Source organism: Apaloderma vittatum, unplaced genomic scaffold (assembly GCF_000703405.1).
Source record: "Apaloderma vittatum isolate BGI_N311 unplaced genomic scaffold, ASM70340v1 scaffold36973, whole genome shotgun sequence".
Lineage (NCBI taxonomy): Eukaryota > Metazoa > Chordata > Aves > Trogoniformes > Trogonidae > Apaloderma > Apaloderma vittatum.
The window spans coordinates 37,923-57,739 of NW_009710505.1; the positions used below are offsets into that span (position 1 = coordinate 37,923).

Consider the following 19,817-nt stretch of genomic DNA (forward strand, 5'->3'; position numbering starts at 1 on the left):
CTCTTTGCCTAAAAAAAAATCCTAGAAAGCATGCTGGTTCTCCATGCTGCAGTTATTTCACTGGCAGAAGGAATCTCTTGCAAAGCAGAGGGAGGAATGCAGTCCATAGGCATGAAAAGCTTTTCCTAAGGGTGAGTCCCTTCCTGTTCCTAGCGCAGGAAGACCCTGAAGCAGCAGCAACAGCAGGAGCATTGCGGAAGGATGTCGGGGAGAAGGGGCAGCAGGATGGGCCCCAGGAAGATGCACTGAACAAAATGAAAGAGCCTCCACAGAAGTTGTCCCCTGTCAGAGGCATTTCCATCAGATGACTGGCAGGGTTTTCCGCAGTGGTATCTTTAGGCTTTGCTAGGAGTGTGCTTTGGCAATACAGCAGGACCTTTGTACTTGTGCTTGCATGTAATACACAAGTTTCAGTCAGGTCTGTGATCTTTACACACCAGTGCAGAAACCCACCTGCCTTTTACAAAATGTTATAATCCACAACAAAATATGCTGGAGAAAAGCTTCTTGTAGATTAAAAACTACCCGTCACGTAATGCCTCCAAATTACTGATCTTCATCAACTGGTTCCTTAAACATGCCACAGCACAGACTTAAAGGTGTAAATGAGTGAGATCGTGGAGATCGTCAGTAATGTCAGCTATATACTTCTTGGCTAGGAGACATCATAGATCAAGATGCTGTGCACTTCTGAGGGAAAGGGATGACAAACAAGGAGTTTTAGAGAGGAATTTATAAGAATCAAGCTAGAAACAGCAGTGGACCTAAAGGGAAGTTTTTATTGTCTTAACAAGAAGAGAAAGTGAACAGCTTGTAATCTAACAGTCTGAGTGATAATATCTGAGGGACAAAGAAAAGACAAACTCGAAAGGTGTTCCAGGGACTAGGTCATGTCATAGTTTGACCAGACCAGCTGGATGATGGCTGGTGTTCTTCCCAGCTCTGCAGAATTTGCCACAGCTAAGCTACACTGGTTCCTCCCCACAACACCTGCAACAAGGTTCGTTCAGATGCCCTCTGATGGCTGCCTACTTAGCCTAGGAAGGTGGTTTTCTGTTTGCAACAAGCCCTTTGCTGCTTCTTTTTTTTTCTATGAACAATCATCCTTTTCATTCTTGTTTCATGCCTTTGTCGCTGAACTGAGGTCACAAAGCCTGGAAGACTGATGATTTTTAGCACTGCTTTTAGGAAAGGTGACCATCATGCTCTACATCCTCAAGATCTCTAATTTTCTTTTTAACTGCAGAATAAACTTTTAAGGTTTTGCTTTAAAAAAAGCATACTTCAGAGAGCATTTACGTGACAATGCGGCATAAAGCTTGTTTACAAAATGTCTTTATTGACAAACTGGGTTACTGTCAACTTTAAGCCAAATCGGAGAGGCATGACTTCATGCTGACCTCTCATGTCAGCTTACTATTTTGAGTCAGCCTCTGGGCACACTGGCTCGGTAGATTGGAGTTACTTTGGCTGCCACAGATGTCAGCCGGGGCAGTCTGTCTGTGTCAACAGTGGGAAGTTCTTAATCTCAACTAGTACCAAATTTTAAGTCTGCGGCAATAGATGGGAATGATTGATGCTCTCTATGGAAAGAGCCTGTGCCTTCTTTCCAGGAAAAGAATTAGTTTAGGCCAAAAAGGGTTGCTAAAGCTCTCACTATTTTTCTTTTTTTTTTTTCTTGTAAACCTCAACAAGCAAACGAAATTGCACCCAAAGGTTCTACTTGCTTTCAGTGGCAACGCTTCTCTCCTAGGCCAAGTTCTTCAGCCATGCTCAAGGCTAACAGCCAGTTTTTGCATTTAATTTACAAACCTGGAAAATACCATTTCTGTGGGCATTGCTGCGTGGTCAGCTTCTCAGCTCCCAGCCATGGTCTTGCAGGGAGAGGACATAGTATGTCAGGGTGACTTGGTGGCTTAGGGTTGTAACAGCACACACAGACCTCATTTCAGGGTAGCCACTTCTGTGTAGTCCAACTCTTTTTGTATTTACTGTGAAATACTTGGGGAATACAGCTCGAATCTGTGGGCTCCTTTAATCCTGCAAGTGACTAATAGCTCCAGTATGGATCCAGTTATCTGGGCGTAAACTTAATTCTATTGATGTCACCAATTTTGTTTCCCGCACCAGTATTACTGCCTTCACACAATGGTGTTTTGCCAGGCTGGTAACTGTTCCTATGGCAAAACTTTCCAGCCTAGACAAGCCCTAGAAAGTTAAAATCATTTCAATGTTTCTTTCAAGGCAATTGCACAATGGGCCTCGAGCTCTCTGCCAAATGCTACTTCTTTTTTTCTCATAAAGTTGGTGTTGGGGTGTGAGCCAAGGATTGCGAACGTCTGACGCAGATGAGTGCTTGTTAGCAGGTCGTGAATGACAGAATAGAGATCAACCAGGGAAGTTTCAAACTACATCAGCGTATAGCCTGACTTTGCTAATGCTTTCTACTTCCAACTCCTACTTTTATCCTAAGATCAGATAACGCGTAGCACTTTTGCCTTGTAACAATTCATTAATCAGAGAAATGATCCTTGCTAGTGTTTAGATGTTTTACTTAATTTGGTACTTCTGGCCTGCTGCCCCAGTAGTGCCAAAATTATTATTTCTCACCCAGCAGGTGATAAATAACAACTTCAGTCATGATTAATACCATGAATTTCTCAACCTGACTAATGCAAAAAACTCTAAACCTGCAGAACAAGTGGGTGCTAATTGTTGTGAAAGCCATTGGAGCTGCACTCTGCTTGTAAAGAAAGAAAGCCACAGGAAATGAAGCGTTTTCTAGCAGCACAGCTGATCCTAAGAGGCATCATTAAGTGCAGCTCAGCAGCATTCTCCATGTGCAGGTCTGTGCTAGGCTCTTTTTTTTTTTTTTCCACAACACTGAGCTTTAAGTACATTTGAGAGGCGAGAGATTGCCAGGTTATTTTTCTTTCCTTGGGGAGGAGGAGGGGAAATAAAATAAAAGTCAGAGAGAATAGCAGATTAATATCTCATTAACACCAATCAATGCTTTAATTTTTACTAACTGGTATGTGAAGAGTGATAGATCATAGCAAAAGCTCTATCACATAACATCTGTCTTGAAATCTCATCACATCATAAAAGGCAGCATCAGGAACTCTCCAGTCACGGAGACCTTTCTTCAGAGGACAGGAAAACCAGGGGCTCAGGAAGGGCTGTCAACTGGAAACAGTGATCCAATACTTTAAATTAGTCTGTGGCTGAAATCTTGGCAACTTCTGAATCACAAGCTGGTTTGCCACAGCCTGTGGTGAAGCCGGATGGTTGCTCCATTTTCCATGCTGGACATGCAGTGGCACAGGGCACACGGAGTCCACGGTTCAGCTACAAGGTATGATGCTGTGCTGGTCATGCAAATGGACCTTCACAACACCGGGAATCGGCACCAGGTGTTTCTGGTAGGAGCAGACATCAAAATCCAGTAAAATCCGACCATGTAACTGGGCTGAGCAAGATTAGTCCCTTCTACAACCCCAGAGAAGCATCTTGAGAATGGAGGAGCAGTCCTGTTTACACCAGGACTTTCCCCAATTGTTTTAGCCCCATCAGGCAAGGAAAGCATTGGCTACTTTCCAAATAGCATTTAGCTCATCTTGAGTATCTCCAAATGAATTTGTGGAACAGAAAGACTACAAGAAACAACTCATTATAGGTAAGTGAATTATATGTTGTTCAGACATAGTAATGTCTACTCATTTGCAGTTATGAGTGTTTTTATGACTTTGTGTCCTGTTTTCGTTGAGTAACTGCTGCAGTATCTGCTGGGGCACAGTCAGATAATATATGCTAAGCTATGGTGCAGCTGCTCCTGCCATTTTTAGAAATTTTTTCTTAATTTTGGGAAAGTTCTTAAGTTCTAGCTGACTGCTTTCTTCACCCAAAGTAGCCTCTGGGAGCTCGGGATTTCTGAGCTTGAAGAGCCAGGAAAGAAAATCATTGTACACACAGTCCCTGCTACATGAAATGGACCATTGGCCTTCCTGGCTTGATTCCTGCCTCTGGTGTAGCACTTGTATTTCAGTCATGGGAGATCTAGAAAAACACAATCCAGGAGTAAAATTCTCATAGACTGCACTTGGCCAGCCTTGTCTATGAGGCAGCCACCCAAAGCAACAGAAAGCCCTCTTTGCTTGGCCATGGCTAAGGCAGGTTCGTTGACTTGCTCAACACTCTTGCTAGAAAGGTTATTGGATTTGAGTTGGGGCGGGGGGGGGTTTCCCACCTTTAAATGGTTTTAGTGCTGAGCTTGTTTCAACTTCTCATTCACTTCTTTGAACTGTGGACAGCGTTTCAGAGGCAGTCAGTGTCACTGTCCTTTACAAGACTGGCTTCCCACAGCTAAAGCATGGCTTACAGGCTTTGGTCGTCAGTGCTCGGCTCAGTCTGTAGCACTAGTCATGCTAGTAGCAAAGCCAAGATTTTCCTTGTAGTTTTAAATTTAGGTTTCGCCTAGAATGAGGTGCAGCCTGAACTACAAACCAGCCCTGTGGCAAGCATGCTGTACAGAAAGCATGTTCTTCATAAAAAAAATAATGCCTTTTTTTTTCTTCCCATTTACATTTTGTTTTACTAAGTTATCAGTCATATGCAAGGAACAAGGGGTGGTTAATCTTTCAGAAACTATTCAATTTAGCTTCCAGAGCTCAGCTTCTGCTTGTCCTCTCATTTCAATATATAAAACACTGTAATTTGCCTGTCGCTGCAATCTTAAATGTAGCCTGAGCGGCTCAGGTGGATTTACACCAACTTTGTTTGTAACAGATAAGTATCTTTTGCCAAATCACTCCCACAGCATTTGAGTGTATTTTCTAGATGAGACATTCAAAGTGGGTTAATGCATATGGCTACCTCGGCGGGGTTCTTTTTTATCGTCTGAAGTTATAAAGCTTGCTATATGTTACAACACAAAATTTGCAATAACTAGCTGTTCAGCATTCAAAGCGTTTTATTACCAGTGCTTGCTCTGCCTCACAAAAATCTTGCCAAAATACAAAACCATGGTTTAATTCAATGCCATTTCAAAGCAATTGCTAAAATTTGGTTACAAGGTCCCTAATGGCCATTGCAGCCCTGAAAGAGGAGGAATACATGCCTGCTTGCCTGTGCACAGGTGGGTTTGGAAATCTATTAGGTAAATTACTTTTGCAGTTCAATCTGCTGGTAACAGAACTGCCAAAACTGCAGAAGCTAGGTTGAAATCTTTACTCATCAATGGTGCTCTGTAAATACGAGGAGGTAAAAGGCAAGTTCAATTGCTCTAGATTAAGATACTTTGGTTTTCCCACAGGATTTCCCCATCACTGTGGCACTGCTAGCTTTAGAGGCTATTAGAGTGATTTTTCTCTCCAAGTAGTGTGTATCACGTTAGTTTGGAGAGAATAAGAAAAATCCCACAACAAATTCTTTTCTGTTTTTCCTAAAAATTGCACAAATGCAAAAAAGTAGGTTTGAAAGAAAGATCAGAGATAAACTTTTTTTAAAGTATTTTATTTTTTTAATACATATACACTATTTTTCCAAGGTCACTTTAGAATAAGTGGCATACAGGATATTAACATGGAAGTGCCCATACAGTTGTTTCAGGTTGAACGTGCACAGTATATCCTACAACACAAAAACTGCGTTTAGAGTTTTTTCTCGCTCCAGAATGATTTGGCAGCTTCAGGAAAAGCTAACGCACATTTCCATTCTCAAAACCAATTCTCTGAACAGCAAAATCCAAAACTGAGATGCAATCCACCCCAACTGCCAACCACCATGCTTATCTCAGTAAGGACCTCTTAGCAGATCGGGCCGCCACAGCTGTAGAGCTCTCTTTATCGTGACCCTCAAAGTACTGCTGCTCTATTCGCCGACAAAAGGCTGTGAGATTGCTGTAGTTCTTCACTTTTTCAGAGAGTTCATCTGTGATTAGTTGAGTAGTAAGGATTGTGAACAGGTGTCCAAATACCAGAGCATCTAGTTCAGTTGGTCTGTAAAAAAACAAACAGAAAAAAAGAACAGGTATTTTGGAAGCAAGTCCTAAACAAGAAAAACCCTGATGTTCTGGGTAACTTTTAGATAGCCATGCAATCTTGAGAACTGGGAAGAAATCAGGCAACGCTGAATTTACCAAATGCATGACAACTACATAGACAGTATATAAGCATACTGTATGGCATCTTTCTTTGCTTTTAATAGCTTGGCAATGAGGAAATAACACTTAGAAGAGTTACTGATGCAATATCAAACCATGCTCCACCTTTTCTGTAATGAGGGCATTTGTATTTGTATATAAATAACCCATGTGCAAATAAACCTTTTGGTTATTTTTTTTTCAAATATATTCATAATTTAAGAGTCCTTCTTAGAGTTCAAGGTAAACTGCATGAAGGTTTTCAAACTGATATTTTGCCTTTCTCTTTGTGGATCACTAAGAACTCACGAGTGAGATGGAGACCCTTGTGTAACAAAATCAAATCTGTCAGCAATAGGCTGTTGTTCTTTTTTACCTCCTACAGAAGTCACAGACCTAAAAATACAGGATGAAGAATACATACTTTCTTAGTAGTATTTCAGACAAGTAAAAAGCTTAAAGGTTGAAACTGTACCAAGACAGCCTTGCTAACAAATAATAAAAACAATATTCCCAAACTACCATTCTACAAATACAGAAAGAAAATTTAGGAGATACTATGTTTAAGAATGATTTGAAAAGATGCAATTCAAACTCATCTCCTATAATGCATATTTCTGTATCCATTCAATTTACACTACCCACTTAGTCTCAACTTTGAAAAAATTATGGGGCAAAGACACACACAGAAAAGTAACCAAGACCGTATGTTGCCTTTTGAAGACATCTCCCTGTCCAAACGGAGTTTAAGCTAAAGTCCAGACCTGAGCATTTCTAGTTTGGTCTATGCACAGGAGACAAGAAGGAACTACTGTGATGTTATTTAAATCCACGATGTTTTAGAAATATTAAATTAATAGCAAGAAGAAAATAAAAAGTATTTCACAATTGGGCAAAATCACAGAAAGCAGAGGACATCCCATGAAAGCCAGGTCGTTCCTTTTTGCTCCCCTGCAAATATGAATCTTAGTTTTCACTTTCCAACTGATCCATCGCTGGTAAGACTAGCCTCTCCAGTTCTCACAGCTCACAGGCATCCTCACGCACTCTCAGTTAATTCAGAACTGCCCCTGGTGTTAAGAAGGGTTAGACAAACTGTCCTGGTCAGAATGTACATTCACTCCCCTGTACCTAGTAGAGAATGTTATCATTTTTAATAAGTACCTAACTGTATAAAGGTGTGTATTTGTAACCTTCATAAGTTGTAGTAGACTCTGTAGAGAAGAAAAGCAGGAGGAAAACTGTATGTAGGAAAAAACCCCAGAAACTTACAAGAACTTTCCTTTTAAAACCTTTAATTAATTAGTTCTGAAATTTTATGTTTATATTCCAGTCATACATTTCTATTTCCACAACTAATCATATAACACTAAAATAAAACAGGGGTTTTAAATATATATATACACATATACATATATATGTGTGTGTGTGTATATCTCTCTGTCTCACATTCATGGATGTAATATTTCAGTAAAGAGTAACTTACTGCTTATTGAAGAAATACGGCTGTGTTCCCAATCTCTGGGAGAGAGCCTGACAACACTGATCTACATCTTCAAGCACCTATCAAAACACACGAGATAAAAGATCTGTATTGTCAGGAAATATCAACATTGCAAAAAATCACCTCCTCACTCTATCTGCACTGATGGTGAGAACAAGGAATACATAACGTTGGAACATCAAAAGCTGTTAAAGTCAGTCAAACCCACACAGTAGGCAGGCAGCTAAGTGTTACTTCATCTAACATTTGATGTAAGGCTATTCTGATTAAGTGCTTCCCATAACATTTACAGCTTAGCTCAACGACAGGTACTAACTTATACCTCAGAACTGCTTTGCTTTTTTCTTTTATTTATTTTTTAGACCTCTGACAAGGAAAGCGGCAATCCTGCCAAGCATGCCTAGCAAACCCGTAGAGGAAGTGGGGGCTGTAACTCACAACCTATTTTCAGGACTACAGCCTAAAACAACATCACCAGAGATGTAGGTTCTGGTAAAACATCCTTCCTCCCACCCCATCAGGTTGCACATAATTCAAGATTTACTGCTGCTGAAGGCAAATACCTGACTCCAGATAACATTTCAAGTACAGAATACACTTTTTACTACATCTGTTTCAAGAAAGTGTTCCTCTCCAATTTCTCTTTTTTTTAAAAGAAAAAACCAACAGGGTAAAGAAATAAGCTTAGCTTTTCATACTGACCTGTTGAGGTGTCTTTCCAGCCCATCCGATGGCTTTCATCTTTCGCCTCACCTCCCACTGCTTCTGATAGGACAAAATGCGGTTAAGAGGCCACGGGTAAGGGGAGCCATACCTCGGGTGAGTAATCTTTGTTTACAAATAGAAAGGTATTGTGTTATCACATAAGAAAATACATACAGCTCTATGCACAAAACAGATAATATTCAAACACTTCTATCACAAAGGGAGCTGTAGAAGAGAAAGGGAGTTGGGTGATATGCTATAATTATTTGTGCGGAATTTACAGTTTGCAGCATAACCATTTAAAACTATTACTTCAAAAATATACACAAAATCCGTATCTATTGTGCAGTCGGCTACCTCCAGTAATGACACAACTTCCCTAAAATGTATAGGCAAGCGAAATTAAAGTGAAAAGACTGCATCATTAATGCTATACCTCGATGTTTCATTTATGAGTAGGGACTTGCAATTGTGAGCAGAAGTGTTTTCTCATTAAATTTTAATTAAGATAAATGCTGCAGAACCACTCACCTCCTCTACTGTAACATCATCACACCACTGGAGATAGAGCTAGGAACAGAAACAACACTTACTAAAACTTCCTAATAAAGGAGAATACAGAGACAATAGTTTCTCACTAGTAGAATTTTCTATATAAGATTAAATTTCCATTTCAGTCCTTCTGTTAGACTTCTGAATGTAGACAAGAAATTAAAACTGGGAGGCAGAAAAGCCCAGTTAGGAGGTGACACCGCAGGCTCCCTCCTGATGGCCACACTGCACACAACTTGGCCACTGGGTTTCCAGCCCTCGGCTCCTCGGCCATGCAGCGCAGCCTGCCAGTCTTTCCTAACGCCACTTCCCACGCTAGGAGTGCGTCCCGTTAAGTGGCCACAGGCGTGAGCCAGAGGAGATCCCAGCCTCACACGAGGCACATGAGCACACACGGTGTTCCTGGACAGCTGTGGGCTGGGCCAGGGTCCCAGGAACCACTGGCATTTTCCAGTCGGTTACTTCTACAGCTACGTGACACGCTTTAGTTAGGTCAAGGGAATTGTGCATGCAGCTTTTCATTTCAGTAAGCAATTCATAGGGCATAGAGAACTTACTCCTGCCCCCCTTCACCTCAAAAGTTGACAAACTAATCTAAGAAGCAGTATTTCCAACATAGGTAAAAAACCTAAAGCTTTGTTGCCTATAATCACTTATGTAAATGCACACAGTTACAATGGTTTGCTGTACCTCTGCTGTCAAGAGCATGTTATTGACTAATTCCATGTAGGCTTTCATCTCAGCTTTTTGGACTTCATCCAACCCATCACTGAGAGAATGGCCCTAATGGGGAAAAGGAAAAAAAACCCACCCACACACGTAAGAAAGGATATTGGAATATTCAGCGCTGCCTGACCCAAAGACCTCTGAAGTCAAGGACCTTTGGTTCAGATCCTGATCTCTTATGTACTTCTATAACAAATTACATATGCAATTTGTACATACAGTATCCTTTAGAATTAAAGAGAAATCATTGTAAAGTAACATTGCTAAGCTACACGAAATGCAGACTATTATCAATCACAGACGAACACAGTCTGAGCACACAGCCTCCTGCTTAGTGTAGAAGTAAGCACAAATTTACATCTGGGATACAGCTTTATCAACTGCTCAGTGAAAAGACACTATTTTTCAAACTATAGGGAAGGGAGGGAATCAAAGGCAAATTTGAACAGTACCTGACACTTCTGGATTTAAACCAGTCAGTTCTGGGTTTAAGAGCTCTGAGACCCTGAGACAGGGCACGCAGAAAAACAGTCTTAGAAACAGGCACTAGTATGCAGCTATGCTGCATAGAGTTTACTTCTAGAATTTGAGTAAATGACAAAGAAAAACATTTCCACCTCAACAAACTCCTATTTCAGGATATCTTTCTTTTAAAATAGCTCTAAATTTCTACACTGTTTAAACAAATTAAGGAACATTCTAGAAGGGCACACAAAATCAGCACAATGCTCAGCAGCTCACTAACTGATAAAAAACCCATGCTATTACCTTGGCTTTTACAAACTGGACTATGGGCCCAAGTTCAGACACTACTTGATTTCCCACGTGAATAAAGGGTACTTTGCCTGTAAAATGAGAAACATGCTTTAGTAAGACCTTTTATACCTGTAAAAGAGAATTTAAAATTTTCAAAGCAATTAAATATTGTAGGTACACCTGAACATCAGTGGGTTGGTTTTTTCCAAAGAAGCATAGGTAAAATTCTAACATTACAAATGTTTGGTGGTTGAGCTATGTATAACAAACATCTTCCTCCTGATCTTCCTCCTCCTGAACCTCTTCTACATGTAACACTTGCTTGTGTATTTCAAAGTTACTGAGCAAGATCTATCGGCTTGTATTTTAACAACAGATTTTGGTTTGCTGGAAAGAATTCAATGTTTCTCTGAAGTACAGCTGGGAAATCCCAGGAAAGCAGACAGAGCCCTCGGCTAGTTTGTTTTACGACACAACACATTCCCACCCTCCCTTCTAACCTACTGGCAGGGAAAGGGCTGCTGAAAGGATGACGGGAGATGTGGCACCGTGCCAGCAGAGCAAGCAGGGGGACGTGCAAACGCACACTTGGCAAGGCCATGATTCTCCCCGCTCCAATCCTTCAGATTTCCAAGGGCCAGGCCAGCGGGCTCCTGTGAGCTGCCCCAGTCCTCACTCTTTAGTTGTGAGCCAGCATTTTCAAGCCCCCGTGGTCCCAGGGTTAGGAAGAGCTTCTTGGGATGAGACTCTCAGCTTCATGATCCGGTAGGGCTGGGAGCATGAAACAACTTCATCATCATGCAGGCCATATGGGGTTAAAGCTTAATTCTAGTAAGGCTCAACACTCAGTCCATGAAGCTGAGCCCTGAGGGTCCAGGATGGAGCAGGACTAAAAACAGCCAAGCCTCAAAAGGAGCCTGGGAAACAACTGTGTCACCAGTGGAACTTGTGAAGGGCTCCTGAGTTTGTACGCACCACCTTCCCTGCTTGGTAGCTTTTCTTACAGGCAGAACTGAGCCAAACCTTTAAGGCTGGCAGAGATACAAGAGGAAGCCCTGTCAAACGCAGCGAGCTATGAAACATGATGGAAGTTGCCTTATGCCCCTTCTCCCAGCTCTTGGTATGTGAAGCTGAGGGCTCCTGGTCCAATCCACCTTAACTAGGTTGCTTGTCCTGTAAATCTTCATCCAAGTGAGTTGACAAACGTCAACTTTAAATATAAGACTAAATCTTCCAGGATTATTTACGTGATTGAAATAATACATAAAATAGAGATAACTGTTGGATGTTTTGTATTACTGAAAAAGTCCTCAAACCCAAACACAGTAAACGAGGCTGCCTCATGCCATGGGGCGTAGCACCCTTTCACCTTCCCACCTCTCACTGTGGGCAAACTCTGCTCTCGATTGATAGCCCAAAGAGCAAGATCAGCATCTGCCTGATATGCCTCCAAATTTGTTTTTGGCCATACATTCACTCTTTTTCACTGAAACACAACAAAACCTACTGTTCAGCCTAGCTCACTGTTTGTGCTAAAAGCAGATTCGGTCATGGTTTTCATCATGAGATTCACTTCTCACTGGCTCGATCAGCCTAAGGGTAATAAATGAAGTGCATCAAACTAACAAAGGCTTCATCTGCGTCCACACACTGCATGTCACCGAAGGAAACACAGGAGCCTCCACGCTGCAGAATTCACAAGTTTCAGTCAGACTGTGCCTCACACACCAAGACAATCCTTTGGTTCATGCTTCTGACTCCCTCAGAGCGAGTTTCATCATTATCACAACTATGAGATCAATAACCTTCCACCCCAAAATGATGAGATGCAGATCTCTGTCTGCTGCTGCCGTGAGGTAGTAGGGAGGGAGAACTGAACAAATGGAAACCTTGCCTGAATCGTCATTAAAGTTCCAATATAAAGAAAGGAAAAGTGGCAAGTGAATAAAAATAATTACTCTGGGAGTAAAGGCAAAAAGAATATATATATTTCTACCTACACTTAAAATTGAACCACTGTCATTTCCTCTTTTGTGCTCCTTGTTTTCAGCAGAAGAGGAAAGTGTTCAGACCCAAATTATAGCACTAGATGCCAGCAAGTGCAGACATGGGGTGCGAGTGGCAGAGAAGCAAAAGCACGCAACTGTCACCAGTCCTACCCCTGTGTGAGCGAGATGCTCCTCTGCACATGGATTCAGCATTTCAGAGCTACCTTTATTTATTAACAATTTACATACCTCCATCCTTCGCTGCTTTTTCACAGCTGCCAAGCAACTGTGTTTTTTAAAATAGCGTCATTCCGCTGCTTTGACCAAAATATCAGCAGCAGCAGAACCCACAGAGCTGGCAGGCAAACACTGACAGGCACTTCCATGTGGCAGTCACCAGCCAAAGCCAGGTAATCCATAAGTAAGCGCCTCCCCATGCAACAAAACTCCATGTGTAAGGATAGCTGGACTTTTGCACCCTGCATTCAGCAATTCTCTCTGATATTTAGGCAACCTTATGAAACCGGCCTCTGGATCTTTTTAGACAATGAGTGATCTCCAGCAAAAGGCAAGCTCTATACCCTTCTAATACTTAATTTATTGTTGGTAGGTATTGTTGGTTTTTTCCAGGACATGGATCAGAAGATCTTCCTCATTGATCAGAGAAAGATTTAAAATCTCCTATCACCCTTAACAGTGACAATGCTCCCCTCAGCCTTCTCTTGTATCAGCACTCTGGCACTCATCTCTGAGACACAGCAACAAAAGATAATCTTTCTGTGGTGTTGTCTCACCCCAGTAATGGGAAAACACTGGAATATTCCCCGGATGCAGAATAAAGCCACTTTTTGAAACATAAATCTTTCTGCTTCAGAACACAACCACTCACCAAGCATCTGAACTGTCTGAATGCTTTTCATCGGCACTGCCCTCACAGGCAAGGTTACACACTGTCTTGACTGTTACTTTGCAATCAACTGTTTTAATTGTCTGTGGAGGAGAAACTGCACGCGAAAGGAGGGGGGAAGGCAACGCACACACTGTAGCACTGGCCGACTGCTATCAGCATGACAAGGCGTAGTTGCCATGGTATCAAAAGGGAGGTATAACGTAGTAATCTAAATGAAGGCCACACTTACCAGATGGGGACATGTACTCGGCGTTTGCCCTGCAAACCACCCGGATTGGCAGATTGCACATTTGCAGGAAAGCCTGGAAACAAAGAGTCACATTTAAAAAGCATTAATACACCAGTAACAAACAAACAAGCACGTTTTTCTCAATACATTTGACTATGCTTTAGCTAGTTCCTAGCCATGCCTATGAAGTATAGCTCCTTGCATGCTGCTTCTAAGAAGAAAGAACGCTAGATAAAAGAAAAAACAAGGGGTTTTTACCTTCCTTAGACAACTGTTTATCACCCAGCCATCAACTGGAATTCTAATAAAGTTTCAGCTATTTTTACTTTTTTTTTTTGAAGAGGATCAAAGCAGCAGTATCTGACAGACACAATTAGTGCTGTGGCTGTACAAAATTAAGTGACATTTTTGCCCCTTCTGAAAATCATAGTACATACTTCTGGCTAAAGCTAGCTAACCAAGTTCACATTGTATAACATAGCAAACACAGATAGCACCTACCCACGTTACATTTCAGCAATTGCCAGAAGTTTTGCTCTGTGATACTGCCAGAGCACAAGTCTGCTTTGGGAAGAAGTATTTATTATCTTTACTTTGTGTGAATCATGGAGAGCCTAAGCGATTGATTTACTGTTTCTTTGTAACCTCAGATTCTAAGCATTCTCAGTAGTATACCAACTTCTGTCAGCACCTGTCATCACCACAAAATCCTTAGTGTGTTTCTGTTGAAATACCAAAATATCAAGAAAACTTGTGATTTGGACAGAACATGGCAAGTAAGGTACCTCTTAATCTCTAGGGTCTCTCAACTCAGCTAGGTCCTACCATTCATTTTCTCTTTGCAATTAGACAGGTCAGAATTCCAGATTCCAAAATTATACCTGTTTATCCACAGTGGATTGAGGAAAAAAAAAAAAAAAAAGCCTAGACCAGAAGGCTATCACTATGAAGAAAAATGTTGCTGTAACACAGCACTTTCTACATAAGCCTCCTCCCAGCTCTTCAGATAGCGAGATCTGGCAGTGAACTGTACTCTCACAGCTTTTAATGCTCAGACCCTAATCACAGACATCAAGGTAACCGTAACCTTGAGATTGCTTCACCTCTGCACTACATGAGACCATAAGGCATGAACTAACACTGGCATCAGCCCTGTTCCTAACTTTGTCGCTTCCGTAGTATCAAGCAAACAAATATAACCCAAACAGCCCCTCTCCTCTCTCCTGTGTTCTTCAAGTCCTCCACTCCCAAACTCTAAGCTAATCCAGAGAAAAAAAGACAAAAGTTTGGTCCTTTTCCAAAGAAATCCAAGAACTTCATAGTCCATTACAACATTTGGCTGCTGCATGTTGAGATGACCTAACTCAAATCCAAATCCCAATTTAAAACAAGGAACTATGGTCACAAGCCGCTACATGAGATACTGATTACGGCTGACGAGTCCGCCTCAGAACTGTAGAGGCTTTGCAAAATTCACCAGAAATCTGGGTTTCTACATCTTTTGATTTCCTTGGCCTAACTCTAACTTAAAGCACTGCTTGGGAGCCAGCTACTATATACAAGCAGACTGATAGATCAGCCTATGAAGAGAGGGTGCTAGTCACGGTCAACATAAGCCAAACACTCCAGGTCCTGCATTATTTAGCAATAAACTGGTCACGAGAGCACTTCACCCCAGCTAGAACCTCTGTTCCTGCTTAAGGGTGCAACTATCACCCAGAGAAAATACAAGGCACTGGCCACATTTGACACCACCCCACCTTCTAAGTCTGTGTGCCCATGAGAGTCCACCAAAAAATTCCAGCTCTTGCTGTCTTTGCATCCAAAACTCCATGCAAAGAATAAGAATACCCAAAGGACTTTCTTAAGCAGGAATTTAAGGCATTGGTCTTCCTCAGTCCTAGATCTCTTGCTTGGCCTGCTGGCTCTGCAGGACCTAGCAATGTCCAGGCTGTTTCAGCTACTGTTATATGCGCAATGTCTTCTGCCCAAACTGAGGCTTCACATGCAACTTCTTTGGAAACAGTTAAGAGACAAGACAGCAGAGACTTTGGGTTAGATTAAACACATGTCCCTATGCTATTGCTGGACCCACCAAAAACCTACACTCTAACTCAACCAGCACACAGATTTCATTCTTCTGAAAGCTCTACCAGTAGCCAGCATCATCATCTCAACAGTACTGTGCTGCCATGGAATGGATGGCATCAAACAACAGACAGCTCCAAAGGATTTCAACTTTGGGTGGGAAGAGTGGAGTGAACTTCTATACCGTACTACTTGATCCTTAGCTGTTGAATTTAATCTCAAAAATACACAAAGTTTTATTGGGTCTGGGCTTACCAAATGAATTTCTTTCACAGTAAGGCACTAAATTAACTCTGCAGTTCTGCGTTAAGCTAGAGATGAATTTTGTAACGGCCGTGTACTGTTCTCACTGCAGGTTCAGAAGAAAAGAAGTCTGAACTGCACTGGAGTTAGAGCAACACATGAGTACCTTGAAAGCTTCTAAGTGCAGAGACACATTTAAACAGAAGGAGGTGAATCAGAGAAGTATTTTTACTTTTTCATATCAGCGTGTGAAAAACGAGACATGCTGGCCCAGAACACTTAGGTTACATGAGTCGCTTCAGCAAACTACTGCCTACTGTACATTGTATTGTATATTGGCTCCTACACAGGACAAGGTTTCTACCAAAAACATAGTCTGTGACTGTGAAAAACAGTCCTCAGTGTAGAAGCTACACTATAAATAAAATCTTCTCAGTGTAAGAGTTCACCCAAGTTTCCATCAAAAATGTGAATCTGACCTTTCTCTCTCTTCTTCTCCTCAACAAACATCAACAGACCAAGGAATATCAACTTTTATTACATTTGGCAAGGAAGTTCTACCTCAGTCTCTGGCCTAGTGCAAAGGGGATTGACAACACTTTGCAATTTTGGCATCTCAAAAACGCAAACACGCTGGGTCCATGTGCCTTTTTTGCACTTCAAAAAGAAAAGAGGAGAAAGGAGGTTGAATCAGAATTGAGCACTAGTGTGAGAACAAATATTAACTAAATAAAAATATTCATTACTCTACACAGATTCTAGTAAGTTTAGAAATACGTCATCCTACCTTCAGTGAGGTTAAAAAATTTTTATTTAAAAAAAAATAAAGTAAACACCAAATCAAAAACCTGAGAAAACTTCCTTGGAATAGTCATCTTCAGCTCTAATGAATGTTTTGTAGATGGTAGCCCAGGACTGAACTTGAGAAACTGAAGAATGATTCAAGATTAAAACTGGGCAAATCCACCTAGTTCTGTGTTCACCCAGCAGTCCTCCTGCAAGGTTCAGAAACACTGACCACTAGAGCTGCCTCTCCAAGCACCCTTACAACGCCTGTTCCTTCAGCATCATGTGCCAACACCTATTACGCTTCAGTCTTTGCCTGTATTTAGGATCAGCTTTAAGGTGAGTGCTGAAATAGTAATGAAACAAAAAAACAAGAGGAAACAGAAGAGTGAAAGAACTGAAGACAAAATCATTTAATGCCATACAGTAAACCTAAAAATAAAAAAGAGAAATAAAAAATTTAAAGCTGCTTTTACATTTTTAAAAAGATAGAAGCCCAGGGAATTAAACGACCAGTATGTCAAGCTGTAATTTGTATCTAAAGCATGACCTATTCAATATTGAAGTGTTTTACAGTATGAGAGAAGTTTAATCCTTATTGGATCTACACTGCTGAACTAATCATTACCTAGAGAAGTAGCTCTGTATCCATCTCTTGATTCAGCTAATGGTCCGCTAGATAGCCTTCAACTTGACTAAAAATACGTGTCAACCAATAAAAGAGACAATACTATCTCAAACTATGAGGGCTCGGCCTAAGAAATAAGCCTTACAATTTGCATTGCTATGAAAGCATTTACATTCCTTCACTGATGTAACTGACAGGCTTTGGAAATCATTAGCATTAACAACACAGGTGTTTCTGAGTTTTTGAGCACAGTGAATGCATTTCATATTTATGGAAATTAGTTTCTTTTAGAAAAAGAGATGGATAAGGATTGTGACCAATGCATCCTTATAAACATCCACTGCCAGAAAACCTGAAATATTTTTTTTCTGATGCATTCAATTAGCTAAATGAGACTTCAGTCAATAACTGATGTTAGACAGTCGGTTGCATGAATTATTACCAAAATAGCTGAAACTGGCACAGACCAAGGAAATCCTAAAGAGAGTATACGGACAAATCAGCAATTTTTGTGAGTTTAATGCTTTAGCCCAGTGATCAAGGGAGGACTTGTTCCCTTTCTGAACACTCATGTAGAATGTCAAGAACCAGCAGATGTGGCTTGCAGATGGTATCAGACTGCCACAGCTTCCAACTCTGATAAAAGGTGCAGTGGAACTCTTGATTATTCCAGCTCAGAGCATCTCATTTCCCTTTTGAGTACCTCACACATACAATTTGTGCGCACAAATAAACACCTGCTTTCCTTGTGAGAGAAACCACCAGCAAACAGGAGTGAGCTCAGCTCCTCTGAGTGCTTTTGGAGTGAACAGCAAGAGACTGAAGGCTGAAACCCCCCCAGTGCAGTTCTGCTGGAATTTATGAAGGTATCAACACCCTTTCAAAGACACAGCATCAAAAGCTGAACAATCTGAAAGATCAAGGGCCCAGGCTTATTCTAGAACATCAGAGATTATTGTTAACATCATAAATTTTGTGGATTGACTTAAAAGGGGACTGAAAGGGGCCAAGTGAATTTCAAGTGACACACAAGCTGGTTAATCAAGCCCTTGTGAAAATTCACTTAAAAATGGTAAACAAGATAGTAACAGTAAGACTAAAACCAAGACAGTTAACTAAGCAGAGCCTGTCACATCTTGCAAAGATTCTTGTAATTCCAAAGAACAGCATTAAATATCCCATTCTTCTCTTCTGGGAAAACAATGTACTAGCACAGAATCAACAGGATGACTGTTACAGGCCACAACCTGGATCTCCTCCAGCATTGAGGATTCTCATACAGTAACAGCACAGCAGTTGCACTTCTTCTGAATAGGGGGGAAGAAAAAATTAGCTCTCACATCTGTAATAAAACTGGTACACGTTACTTCACCTAAAGTTTTCGAGTCCAAAGTAATTGTAAAGAAGTTCACTGAAAATGTTTGCTGGCAATTTGAAAACAACTCTTACAAACAAACCCTAAGAAGGGAAAGAACTGAATTCCTGCTTGAAAGGACTTTTTTTTTTTTATGCCTATCACCCATCCAAAGAGTTAACTATTTGGATCAATTCAGAAAGAGGAAGGATTAACATTATTGCCCCTTGCCCATGTTACAGAAGTTCAAGAGATGACGGCCCAACAGACTACACAAACGAAGGAAACTTTTCAAGTGTAAGTATACAGAATTCACTATAACTGAAGGACATCAAACCAAAACACTCAGGCTTTTAAAAGGAATGAGTAATTTCATAGCTCATCCTAGAATGCAGCATAAAACAAGGGTAATGAAAACTCTAATTGGGAAGAACTGAGTTTACCCCCCCTGGCATCAGCAGGAGTGCCTCTCTTATCCATATGAGCCACCAATTATTTGCATTTCTGAAATTTTTTTAAAAAACCTATGCAATTTAATCATAGAATGGCCTAGGCTGGAAGGGACCTTAGAGATCATTTAATCCAACCTCCCTGTCATGGGCAGGGACGCCTCTCAACTAGATCAGGCAACACATGGGGACTGAATGGGGATCAAACCTGTGACCTTGGTGTTATCGGCACCACGCTCAACTGACTGTAACTTATGTTCAGTATAATGTATGCTACAAACTCTTTCCTCTAAGTTATTTCTGGACCATCCTTTGGATGAAGTTAATGTGAGAAACTATAAGGCATTAAAAAATAAGGATTCAGCTGTCAGATTCTCTCCCATGTCAGAAGAACCTGCCAGGTTCTCTCCCATGCATGCTTTCTGCCCCTCTTCCCTTCAGGGTAACAGTCTCCCCTCTCATACTCTTCCAGCATCTCTACCTGTAGCATCACCTACTTTTCCAGCACCGGGGAAAGGAATGGAGAAATGTAAACAACATGGTTTTAGCAATGCTACCTCTCTTCTTCCAGACTGAAAGCATCGAGTCTACAAAGTTGCTACTGTCTCTGTGCGCTTTGTTTTGAATAGGAGACTTTGCTGTAGACAGGGCACAAGTTCATGAGGAGAAACAGAGGAGAGAGAGGAAAGGAGGTGCCATCAGATGAATGGTATCTGTCCTTTCCTGCCCTACCAATATTTACTGTTATAGACTAAGGAAG

At 41.2% G+C, this 19,817-nt stretch overlaps 1 protein-coding gene across 1 annotated transcript in view; it reads right to left on the reverse strand.

Moving 5' to 3' along the window:
• Positions 1-5,483: 5,483 nt before the first annotated feature.
• MTX2 (metaxin 2) overlaps positions 5,484-19,817 on the reverse strand; it is a gene marked incomplete at its 5' end in the record, with an annotated part of 21,162 nt that continues 6,828 nt past the window's right edge. Inside the window, 7 exons of the mRNA XM_009867311.1 lie at positions 5,484-5,996; positions 7,626-7,702; positions 8,346-8,471; positions 8,880-8,918; positions 9,591-9,683; positions 10,395-10,471; positions 13,510-13,582. Coding sequence (XP_009865613.1) covers positions 5,786-5,996; positions 7,626-7,702; positions 8,346-8,471; positions 8,880-8,918; positions 9,591-9,683; positions 10,395-10,471; positions 13,510-13,582 — 696 coding nt within the window. The remainder of the gene's footprint in view (positions 5,997-7,625; positions 7,703-8,345; positions 8,472-8,879; positions 8,919-9,590; positions 9,684-10,394; positions 10,472-13,509; positions 13,583-19,817) is intronic.